Source organism: Trematomus bernacchii, unplaced genomic scaffold (genome assembly GCF_902827165.1).
Source record: "Trematomus bernacchii unplaced genomic scaffold, fTreBer1.1, whole genome shotgun sequence".
NCBI lineage: Eukaryota > Metazoa > Chordata > Actinopteri > Perciformes > Nototheniidae > Trematomus > Trematomus bernacchii.
Window position 1 is genome coordinate 3418913 of NW_022987648.1, and position 12233 is coordinate 3431145.

At 41.1% G+C, this 12233-nt stretch overlaps 1 protein-coding gene across 1 annotated transcript; it reads left to right on the forward strand.

Moving 5' to 3' along the window:
- The first annotated feature begins 839 nt into the window (after positions 1-839).
- On the forward strand, positions 840-12232 carry ddx18 (DEAD (Asp-Glu-Ala-Asp) box polypeptide 18). The gene is made up of 14 exons (XM_034134210.1): positions 840-1024; positions 3111-3266; positions 3359-3607; positions 4267-4402; positions 6317-6417; positions 6527-6726; positions 6920-7034; positions 9999-10138; positions 10219-10380; positions 10475-10627; positions 10755-10868; positions 11355-11411; positions 11505-11682; positions 11809-12232. Exons 1-14 carry the CDS (start codon positions 919-921, stop codon positions 11955-11957), a joined length of 2016 nt encoding a protein of 671 aa, XP_033990101.1. The 5' UTR covers positions 840-918; the 3' UTR covers positions 11958-12232.
- Position 12233: the final 1 nt, after the last annotated feature.

Consider the following 12233-nt stretch of genomic DNA (forward strand, 5'->3'; position numbering starts at 1 on the left):
GACTTTATTCTCGTAATATTAGGTTTACGACTTTATTCTCGTAACATTACGACTTTATTCTTGTAATTATGACTTTATTCTTGTATTATTACGACTTTATTCTCCTAATTATGACTTTATTCTCGTATTATTACGACTTTATTCTCCTAATTATGACTTTATTCTCGTATTATTGCGACTTTATTCTCGAAATCTCTCTGGGTTTTTTTTCTTCGTGTGGCCCTAATACTCCGTCGTAAAGTATAACTTTGCCACAATTGTACTTTATTTGAGTATTTCCATTTTATACTTCTACTCCACTACATTTTAGAGGAAAATTATACTTTTTACTGTCCTACTTTTATTTAACACTTACAGTTACTATAAGCCTACTTATATTTATACTTACTAGTTAGTTACAATTATATATAAAAACACATGATATACGTAGGCCTATGTGATATGATGTGATGTACTAATAATTCTAATATTTTACAAAGTTTCTAAAATGTGCTGCACATAGACATGTTTAATACACCTGTCGGTCGTTAACTAAATCCAGTGGTAATCTAAAGATGTTCAGAAACAATGCAGGAATGTGGTACAATAATTCAAAAAATGTAATCTATAAAGTTAAAATAGTCAGCTAAAAGTGAGCTAAAAGTAATGTATATTCTTTGTTGTACCTTAACAATACAACTAATGCTATTAATACTTACTCAGCGGGGGTAATGTTAGCATCGGGACGCGCACCGAAGTTTCATTCACACATTCAACATTTCTCGGAATGTTCTAGTTAATATATTTTCCCCTGGCCAAAAGTCTTTCCTCAAAGGATTTTGAGAGAGGTCCTTCGCATTTTCACTCAGGCAATGCAGACTGCTACCCCGATGGGTCCTGAACACCACATACATACACACGTGTGCATGCACAGCAGCCATGGCGGACCTACAGATGAAGCTGCTCCGCAAGAAAATCCAGAAGAGAAGTGATAAAGACAAAGAGCGCAAACTGTTGAAGACGCAGGCAGAAGACAAAGAGACCGGTATGTCATGTAGAACAAATATGTTCTTGTTGCATTTGTTTAGTGTTTCTGAAGGGGTGTCGAACTTACATGCTAGGCTAGCTACGTTAGCTTCTCACGAGAGGGATTTCAATCAGGAACTCTTGTCACACCGGTTAAACTGTTTCATGACATTAGCTGGTTTTAATTTGTAACGATATATTTATCCGTGTGTCACCATCATTTGTTAACCATCACAATGATTGATATATATATTTTTTAAAATGCTGCTAGCTAGCACTGGACAACATGAAAGTTCTCCTTACAGATGTTGCAGCAGAAGGCCCAAAAGTATCACCCTTCACTGGCTTTCATGAACCTAAAGAAACGTTTTAAACACCCTGGAAGAAAAGTGAAGCATCACGAAGTCCATCAGAACTGCTCAAAGATCTTTCCATATCCTGTGTGGTGTAAATTAACTAAGTAGCCTACTGTACTTAAGTAACATTTTGAGGGACTTGTACTTTACTAATATATCAATTTGTTGCTACTTTCTACTTCTACCCCACTAATATTGGACTTTTTACCCCACTATATTTATTTATCACTTATTGGTTATGTATATATATATATATATATATATATATATATATATATATATATATATATATATATATATATATATATATATATATATATTATATTATATTATATTATATTATATTAAAGAAAATACTGAACTACTAATAAACCCAATTTTTCACAAAGTCTCTAAGATTTGCTCCACATTAACACGTTTAAAAAGATTATATTGCACACAAGTGTTAAACAGTGTACTTTTACTCCACTACATTTAATACCTTTAGTAACTTTACAGATCTGGACTAATGATGTGAAATATAATCAAGTGTTAAATCAGACTTTAGTTCCACCTGGAGTAAATTCACAAGCTACCCTGCAGTATACAAAGTCATTCAAACTAGCAGCATCTTTAACAGCTTTGATAACACTCTAATGATCAATCATTATAAAACATATGTGACCTGCTCCATCGAAATCAGTGGCATTGACCCGAAGACACATTTTGAGTTGTATACACTGTTGGAAAGAGGAGATTCCTAGCTTTCTAATGATATCAGGATTGTTGTTGTGCTCCAAATATTAAGCAAAATGTCACATTATATAATGACTGTCACCGAGTCATCATTTTGAGAAAAAGGCCTTCAAAGTTTCCTCTTCTCTGGAATCCATCGATCTGATTGATTATCAGCGGAGCAAATGATCAAAGTAGTCTGGAGGGGAAATATTTTCGTTTGGATTACTGGTCTGGGGGAAGCTCGCGAGTGTGTGTGTTTCTGTATTTTTGCGTTTGTGTGTATTGTGTTTGTTTCCCGGGGAAAACACTCACGAGAAACACCGGCTGTTGTTATGCCTGCTGTGACGTTAAGTTACTCCGTTCTCTGCTTGTAATTATGCCGTTACAAGCTTCAAAGTTGTATTTATCATCTGTATTTGTCGAAACAAGTTTAATATTCTGAAAGCCAAGACTTTGTTTATTTGAAATCAGATGAAAACAAACTGTAACGGACCCTGCCGTGTTATCTATGATTACTATACGCCTTACATTCATAATTTCAGCCGAAGGGAAGCAGCGCTGAGGAAGAGCAGAGTGGCGAGTGAGAGCTGTCATCTTCCCTTTACAAGCTTCAAAAATGTATTTATCGTGTGATTTTGGAAATAAGTTTCATATTCTGAAAGCCAAGACTTTGTTTATTTAAAATCAAACAAAACACCCTAACCCCGAAAAACAATTTTTTTACGCAAATCCACGTTTATTTTGAAATGAGCCGTTGCGACTTCCGACTGATTTCGATAGAGCGGGTCACATATCATATTATTCTGAAATGGACCAATCTGCGGACTTTTGGTACTTTAAGTATATTTTGATGATAATACTTTTCTACTTTTACTTGAGGAACATTTTGATAGCAGTAATTTTACTTGCAACAGAGTATTCCTTCACGCTGGTACTTCTACTTTCATTAAGTACACAATCGGAGTACTTTTTCCACCTCTGCATATCATCTGGCTGATAGTGTGAATGTGTTTTGTTTCAATGTGTTGACAGCAAACTCAAACGGGTTGGAAACGGAACCCGAAGCTGCCTGTAAGCCTGACAACAAACCCCAGCAGAAACAGAAAGAGGGGACCCCCACTGAAGACGCTACTGCGAAGAAAAAGACCAAGAATAAGAGAAAGCTCGTGGACACTGCTGGATCACCAGGTAACACATGAGCAGTCTGCTAGCTTCACATTAAAAACAAAATATTTGTTTACCTGTGATGGCTAACCAACATGTCACACTCCTGTTTCCAGTTGAGAAGAAAACCAAAACGGTGACAGAAGCAGATGATGATGAAGAGGAGGACAATGAAGAAGTGGACGATGAAGAGGTGGAGACGAGAGCAGCATTAGCAGATGGAGAACAGGCTGCAGACAAACCAGAGGAAGCTGCAGATGATGATGATGATGATGAGAGCGGAGAGGAAGATGAGGAGGAGGACAAATCTGGAGAGGAAGATGATGAAGAGGAAGATCAACCTGAATTACCATCCGGCTTAACAGGTAAAGAAGAATTGGCTATCTGTTTAACTCACGGATGGGAGATGATAAGAATGTATAAAAACCAATTCCATTATTTATTCCTCTTAACGATGTGATTCTTTATCCTTTCCTAGTAACCTGTTGGGTGGAAATAAACCGTTGGTACAAACAAGGCCTTTTAATCGATTTTAATTTGTAGTTGTTTGCATACAAATATAGAATATTACCATTGTAAAAAAAATCTGCGTTTTAAACTGTTTGCCTTACATTTCTGTGAAGTTGTAATGTCAACAAGATAAGAAAACAGTCAGACTAAGTCTTTGCTTCATGACAATAGATGGTATGAACTTCCAAAGAAACACTTTACCCAAAGCATCTGAGCGGGGAAGGAGTCTCCTAACGTCTCGTCTTCTTTGACTCTTACCTGAGGAACATTCAGCAGGTGCCTTTATGTGTTGCCCGCTCAGTGTTTCCATCGTGAAGCGGGTGTCAGCAAAGGCATACAGAGACTCTTGTGGTGGTCTTTGTGGGGGTCCCCAGTGATTCTCCTGACAGGTCTCACTGCAAGCACACTGGATCTGACTAGTTTCCCAACCCTTTCCTGACATCCTGTGTTCCTATGCTTCATCTATGCCTTTCCTCTCAGCCCTCCACTGATGAACTGTTTTCTGCTATTACAGGAGCGTTTGAGGACACAGCCTTTACCTCTCTGTCTGAGCTGGTGAGTGACAACACGCTGAAAGCAGTGAAGGAGATGGGCTTTGAACACATGACTGAGATCCAGCACAAAAGTATTCGCCCCTTGCTGGAGGGAAGGTAAGCGTCACTCTGCTGTTTCTCTGTAACGGACAGGTTTCTTGTTCTTAGGCTTTTAGGCATCAGTTTATTTCAGAAAGAAATAGAGAAGCACCTGTCGTTTGGCTAGGACAGGATTAGTCAAAGATATCGCAGATTATGTGCCAGTCAAATCTATGCGTAGCTTGATGGTTGTTAACACCAGTCCACAGACAGTGACCGCCTTTTTGTTAGGGCTGCTCGATTATGGCAAAAATCATAATCTCGATTATTTGGGTCAATAATTGACATCACGATTATTAAAAACGATTATCCATTTACTTTGAAAACATCCATTTATTGAAAAGAAAAATGTGAACAGTATGTTTTTAACAGTTGATTACCCTGAACTTTAAGTATAATTCAACTGAAAAACCAATAATGGGGTCACTGCTGATGTATTTAATGTCGTAGAACAAAACGTGATCCGTCTCTTAAATGTGTGTCAACCACAGACCTTATTTCCAGATATTTTCCAAAATCCTATGGAGAAATTGCATTGCTTTTTTTGTCAAAGGAACCGGAAGTGGTAAAATGCTAACGGCAGCGGCTCATTTGCGTAATCTTCCCTCAGGGAACTTATTCCGGTGTGAACGCGATCTGTACTTAGTGCCCTGGGGTACTAAGTACCGGCACTAAGTACGGCAAAGTATTTGGTGTGAAAGTGGCTAATGCACCATTTATATACTTTACATTCACACTGATGAATACATTTTTATTTCATTAAAATTGCAACTTAGATACTTAGACTTTTTCTTAAGAACTACAATTAGCTTGAGGGCTTCTCAACATTTAACAAACTATGAATGTGTCATACCCACTTAACAGGAAGAAACTCAGCTATCAGACAATTTTTAGCAAAACGAAACACAAGGGTGATAACAAAGGCTCTGAATTAGCCCTGAGCGAAAAAATGCTAACGCACTTGGCACAGAACTCATGTTAAAATACCCTTATTACTTATCGGATCTGCACAAACAAGATATCGATTAGCAAGCTGAGATTCCACAGATTCCAGAAATATAAGTATCACGCATCACTGAGCAACCAGAACTCGCGACAGGGGAAGCAAACCCAGACATCACACCATGTAGCTTTGCGGAGCAAACACTGAGATATTCTTACCTTTGCTGTTGTTCTGATCAAAAGTTGTGTTTAATAGCATCAAAACGACAAAAACGCTGCTGAAGGTTAATCCAATGGTTAATCCAATGTGTCTGTGTCACTTTGAAATGATTACTGATAATCCATCTTCATATTAATGTCAATAACGGAGTTTTCACATTAGCTGCTACAAGAGCATTCTGGCTACGCATCACTCATTCACCAATGGGTAATGTTTAGATGGATTTTAGGAACTTCCCCTCGATTCTATTGGCTCTAACGGTTAAAAAGAGGTGTCAATCATCAAAATCGACCGAGGGGGGCCAGACATATGGAAAATGCACCCAAATGACCCCAGAAGTGCTTTTCTTTTTCTAAACCTCTCTAAAAAGGTCAAATGTCACTTGTTTTGCATCAATCTTGATACAGGGTACTTATTATATGTTATAGTTTAGATTCCTAAAGCTTTTAGCCTACTATCCCATCATTCAACGGTGGTTTTCACTATAAGTAATGTTTGTTTTTTTGGACGGACACTATAATTTACATTTTTTTTACTATGTTCAATCTGAATTTACTTTCAAATAAAAACATCTATATTGATTCTGACTTTTCTACATCCAACTCACAGGTGTATCATTGCTTTGAGAAAAAAGATTATTAATTTACCTAGAAGTGAAGATATAGACATTTGTTCTGGGAATGTCACCTGAAAAACAGGCTCGGGGCTTAACTGGTTAAACGTCACTTTAGTGTTGTCTTCATGAAACGGTCTGCTTTTCTTCTCTGTAGGGATGTCCTGGCTGCTGCCAAGACAGGAAGTGGTAAAACCCTGGCCTTCCTCATCCCGTCTATAGAGCTCATCTACAAACTCAAGTTCATGCCCAGGAACGGTGAGACTCCCGTTAATAGACTCTTTCTCCAAATTGCGGAAACATTTCTTATTCCTTGTGTATCAAACTGTGTTCTGATGTTTCATACTGCCCCCCCACCAACCCCCAGGCACAGGAGTGGTGATCCTCACGCCCACACGCGAGTTGGCGATGCAGACCTATGGTGTGCTGAAGGAGCTGATCCAGCATCACGTGCACACCTTCGGGCTGATCATGGGGGGCAGCAACCGCTCCGCTGAGGCCCAGAGGCTCGCCAACGGGGTCAACATCGTGGTGGCCACACCGGGCCGACTGCTGGACCACCTGCAGGTGAGCTCAACCCCAGAACCACCACATATACTGAGCATCATGAACAGAGCATCACACATTCACCACACTGTGTAGAATTGGTGGTATGACACATTGACTAAACGTTTAATCACTGTTTATATTTTTCTTCTCTAAACTCTTATTGTGAATACATGGATAAGATTATTCAAACTAAATAACATATTGTCTTCAGAACACGCCCGGGTTCATGTACAAGAACCTGCAGTGTCTCATCATTGATGAGGCCGACCGGATCCTAGAGGTGGGCTTCGAGGAGGAGCTGAAGCAGATCATCAAACTGCTGCCAAGTACGTACCCACCCCACCTCTGACTGTTGTACATATTTGTTGGAGTATGTCAGCAATTTAGTGATCCACTTCCAGAGTTAGGACAGTAATTGACAGTTTGAAACAAAAAGCTCACAATCAAAACAGAAAATTGTATTTTTTTAGTCCGTAATAAGCCTTTATATATTTAGATAATAGGCGCGTTCACACCAAGTACTTTGCCGTATTTAGTGCCGGTGTAGGTACCATATGTGTTCGGCCTACCAGATGTGTTCGGGGTCCGTTACGCTTACCAATGATGTCACGCATTGGCTGTACGGTAACCCAAGAGGACATTTTACACGGTCAAATTCCGAATGTATTGAAACTCCAGACTCAACGTAAGAGCTTGAGCCTCTTCGGGGGATGCTAACATTTAAACATACACTTCATTCTTTACTTTGTCCGCTATTATATGTAGAAGATATTACTTTTTTCTTCGTCATGTTGTTTCCATAGCAACAACTTCAAAATAAATAAATCTAAATAGATGTGTGTTCTACACACCAAAATACGTTATTTGAAAGAAAAAAATTAGTATGGCCCGCCCTAATACACCAACGCAGTTTTTAAAGATATACATTTTTCAACACAGAATCATTTACCAAATTACACCATATCCAATCATTTTATGAGTCAGAAAATGCTATCTATTCATTGCAGTTATTGTTTATTGAATTAGATTACCATGAGCTCAACATAATTATGTAGAGTACAAGTCCACAGCCAAGAAAATGTTATTTGCATATCATTTTATTTATGAATATGGAATTATGGAATTCTAACACTGGAGTTTGTTATTTACTATAACTTTATTATAGTATTCGGGTACAGCCCTATTGTACCCGAATATTCGTTCATTGGAGTACTATTTCGGGTTTCAATTTCGTTATTCGTTTTTTTTCAAATTGAATGTATTGAAATCTCCAATATCAACGTAAGAGCTTGTGCCTCTCCGTCTTTATATGTAGATATTACTTTTCTCCGTTAATCTCTGTCACGTTGTTTCCAAAGCAACAACAACTTCCTGTCAACTGCGCTAACTCTCCTTCAAAATAAAAGCATGTCCATAAATAGGAAACAAAGCCAAATTACACTTAAGACGTATACAACTGCAACGAAAGTAACAAACACAATGCGATATCCTTTTCAATTTCAAAGAACACAAATTGGGTTACATTAACAAATAACTATAAAACAACAATACTGTAGAATAACAAAATGAATGCCGTGAATACACCGAAATACACGTGTTGAAGCGGTTCGCTGCTGATTACTACGCCCCCCCCCGCGCGGGCCGAATATTCACTGCTGATTACTACCGAATATCCGGAGCCCGAAAAATGGTATTCGGGACAGCCCTAGATCATTCTGCTTCAGTTTGTAGGCTACAGCCAGTTTATGGTAGCAGCACGTTAACAGCTTCATCCTTTGATCAGACCCCCGGTATACCCTAGTCAGCGCCCCTAGTTACACCAATCAGCGTGCGATTACCGTACAGCCAATCACAATGAGTGACGTCATTGGTAAGCGACGGACCCCGAACACATATGGTAGGGCGAACACATATGGTACTGACACCGGCACTCAGTGCCCCGGCACTTATTACCCCAGGGCATTTAGTACAGATCGCGTTCACACCGGAGTACTTTTCCCTGAGGGAAGATTACGCAAATGAGCCGCTGACGTTACTTCGTCTTCTTCTGCTTTGGCTTTACTGGCAGTCCGCAAACAACTTCACGGCGTATACTGCCACCCGGAGTCCCCGGCCAGAAGTCCCCGAAGTTGGGGACTGAAGCCTTCAGAGTAAATCGCCAGAACGCCGACACCTCCTCATCTCCACCGCTCCCATGTTTTATTTTGTGTTGCCATAAGTTAGTCTCTCTGCGTTTGTGCACTGGGCGAATGCTAATGCTAATAATGCTAATGCCAGGATAATAAAATGGCGGCTCTACAAAACATTTCAGAGTTGTACGGGGCGTGGTTTGCAATTCGCCCAGCCAATCAGAACTGGGGCACTTTTTTCCCCCAGGAAAGTACCATCTCTCAGCAGGCACTAAAAATGGGGGTAAAAGTCCCAGAGATTAAGTGCTCTTTTTGGTGTGAACGCGACATAAGGGGTACTAACGGAACTAAACGCGAAAAGTACGGTGAAAAGTACTCTGGTGTGAACGCGGCTAATGTCCCGCCCTGTCTGCCAAACAGACATATTTCATATGACACCGTTGGCTGTAACGGGCCGTCTCCACGGCAGCGTTAAAAAATCTTGAAACGCTTCTGCCCATTCACTTTGAATGGGGTGACGTCACTTTTTTTCGCTTTCGCCGAAATGCATTGTGGGCAGGCGAGCGGAGATTCTCAGGATTTTCAAGATCCAAAGTTGAACAATGTTCAACTTTTGAAGCTGAGGAGGAAGCGTCAGCCAATCAAATCCCGTGTACGCAAATCTGACAGTTCAAGCTCTAGCCAATCAAACGGCGTGTATGCTGGGAGACACATACCGCAGGTCATTTCCTCATATTCCAAAAAATGGAGGAGAAATTAGCGGTAGCGAATCAATCACCCGGTGCTTTATGACCAGACCTACCGGGATATAAACCGGAGGAGCCAGGCATGGAGGGAGGTGGCAGAGACAGTGGTATGTTTTCGCCTGTTTTGGGGAGTTTATATCCAGTTTACTTCGGGCTTTTTGGCTTCGTATGTCGCGGGCGGGAGATTCATGTGATTGGTTGATCGCAAAAAAATCCCCAAGCTTCAGATACGCCCACCTCCAAGATTTTTTTTAACGCTGCCGTGGAGACGGCCCGTAAGACAGGCTAAAGCAATGATAACTCATGACAACGGTGTTATAGTATCCAAAAAGACACACATCACAGGCTGTGTTGACCTCGTTCCTCTGATCCACCTGCCGTCTCTGAACCCCTGCCTATTGTCTGCTCTCTCCAGAGAAGAGACAGACCATGCTGTTTTCAGCCACCCAGACCCGGAAGGTGGAGGACCTTGCCCGTATCTCCCTGAAGAAGGAGCCGCTGTACGTGGGCGTGGATGACAACAAAGACAACGCCACAGTGGACGGCCTGGAGCAGGTAGGCTCTGCTGCTGTTTCTGTGAACGCAGAGCTGTACTGCCGCTCCGCAGCACTCTAAAGAAATGTCTCATGTTTCAGGGTTATGTGGTGTGCCCGTCAGAGAAGCGCTTCCTGCTGCTCTTCACCTTCCTGAAGAAGAACCGCAAGAAGAAGCTCATGGTCTTCTTCTCCTCCTGCATGTCTGTGAAGTTCCACTACGAACTTCTCAACTACATCGACCTACCTGTCATGGCCATCCATGTAAGAAGCGCCACGTAGCTTCACATTAAGTTGTGTTGAGTCGGTCTCCTACAAAGCCAGCGGTAGTAACAACGGTTCTTCTTCTCATTTCCAGGGCAAGCAGAAGCAGACCAAACGTACCACCACCTTCTTCCAGTTCTGCAACGCTGACTCGGGCATCCTGCTGTGTACTGATGTAGCTGCCAGAGGACTGGACATCCCCGAGGTGGACTGGATCGTCCAGTACGACCCCCCAGATGACCCCAAGGTATCAAAACGGCTCTTGTTATATCACATGATAATAATTGTTCAACACTTGATGTTTACTTTTGAATTAAGAAGACATTTTAGGAATCCGATTAAGCCTACCAACCCCCCCCTCTCCCCCCTCACAGGAGTACATCCACAGGGTGGGCCGGACAGCCAGAGGCATCAACGGCAAGGGCCACGCGCTGCTGATCCTCCGCCCCGAGGAGCTTGGCTTCCTGCGCTTCCTGAAGCAGGCCAAGGTAACATCTCTCTGCCCCATTAACATTCACCTGAAGGCTCACGTAAATCCACAATTGTTATGCCTTTCCTGCTGGACATGTCATGTCCTTGAATGGGATTTGTCTTTATTTACATGGCTATTTATTAGACTTTGCAAAAAGTGCTTAAAGTGAGAAAATATAACACTGATAAGGGTTCACATAATGCTGTCTTGTATTTTGACCAAAGCTTTGTTCAAGTCACTATAAAAAGATCAGAGAATCCAAAATCGCTATGATTAATTTCTGACATACTATTTAGTTCATTGCATTTTACAAACATTAACTCTTGGATATGTTTTGTCCTAACTAGGGCTGGCTAGGAATCTAGGGCTTAAATCTTTTATCATGATATCAATGATATGTATCACTATATAGCAGGTGTTGTAGTTTGTATAACAAATACATAGAATATCAAATATTGAGGTCAGGTGAATAATGTCCGTATGAACACCGTTTTCTGTCCAGGTCCCATTGAGTGAGTTTGACTTTTCTTGGGCTAAAATCTCTGACATCCAGTCCCAGGTGAGAACTTATCTTTCTTAGAACATTTAAATACATGTATATATGGTTTTGTGCCCGTTTAAGTGTAATCACACACTGTCTGCTGTTCTTCAGCTGGAGAAGCTGATAGAGAAGAACTACTACCTTCACAAGTCAGCGCAGGAGGCCTACAAGTCGTACGTGAGGGCTTACGACTCCCACTCGCTCAAACAGATCTACAGCGTGAACACCCTGAACCTCCCCATGGTGGCGCTGTCCTTCGGCTTCAAAGTTCCTCCATACGTCGATCTGAGTATCCTTTCCTGTGGTTTGTTTAATGTGTTAAGTCTGTCATGGCCTGTATCCCTCATTTCATGTGCAATGATATAGAAATGTATAATAAACAGCTGAAGTTTCCCTTAATCCGGCTCCTCTCCAGACGTGCACGCCGGTAAAGGAGGAAAGATGCAGAAGAGAGGCGGTGGAGGTGGCTTTGGATACCAGAAGTCCAAATTTGGGCAAAAGTCAAAAGTCTTTAAGCATGTGAACAAAGGAAAGGGGGGTGACAAGAGGCAGTTCTCCCGCTGAAGACCGAACAGTGAACTCCTGGACTGATTCCTCCTCTGTGTATTTAAAGAACCGCCTTTATTTAGTACATGAACTTCCTGCTTTGTTAGGGCAGGCTCCAGCTGTCCTATATGTGTAACTGTGATGAAACCTCATCGGGATGTGGTGTGTTAAAGCTGCATTCCACTGTGGACTTCCTGTTCCAGAATATTAAATCTGTTGACTTTAAATATGTTAAGTTTGCCTCGTATTATGTAGACTTTGCTCATTACAATGAAGTAACCGGATATAAACCAG

What these genes read in the sequence shown, in the direction of transcription:
- ddx18 (XM_034134210.1), top strand. Translation starts at nt 919, where the DNA reads ATGGCGGACCTACAGATGAAGCTGCTCCGCAAGAAAATCCAGAAGAGA. An exon ending in TCTCTGACATCCAGTCCCAG is followed by an intron (nt 11,412 to 11,504) that starts GTGAGAACTTAT and finishes GCTGTTCTTCAG; the next exon opens with CTGGAGAAGCTGATAGAGAA. An exon ending in TCCTCCATACGTCGATCTGA is followed by an intron (nt 11,683 to 11,808) that starts GTATCCTTTCCT and finishes GCTCCTCTCCAG; the next exon opens with ACGTGCACGCCGGTAAAGGA.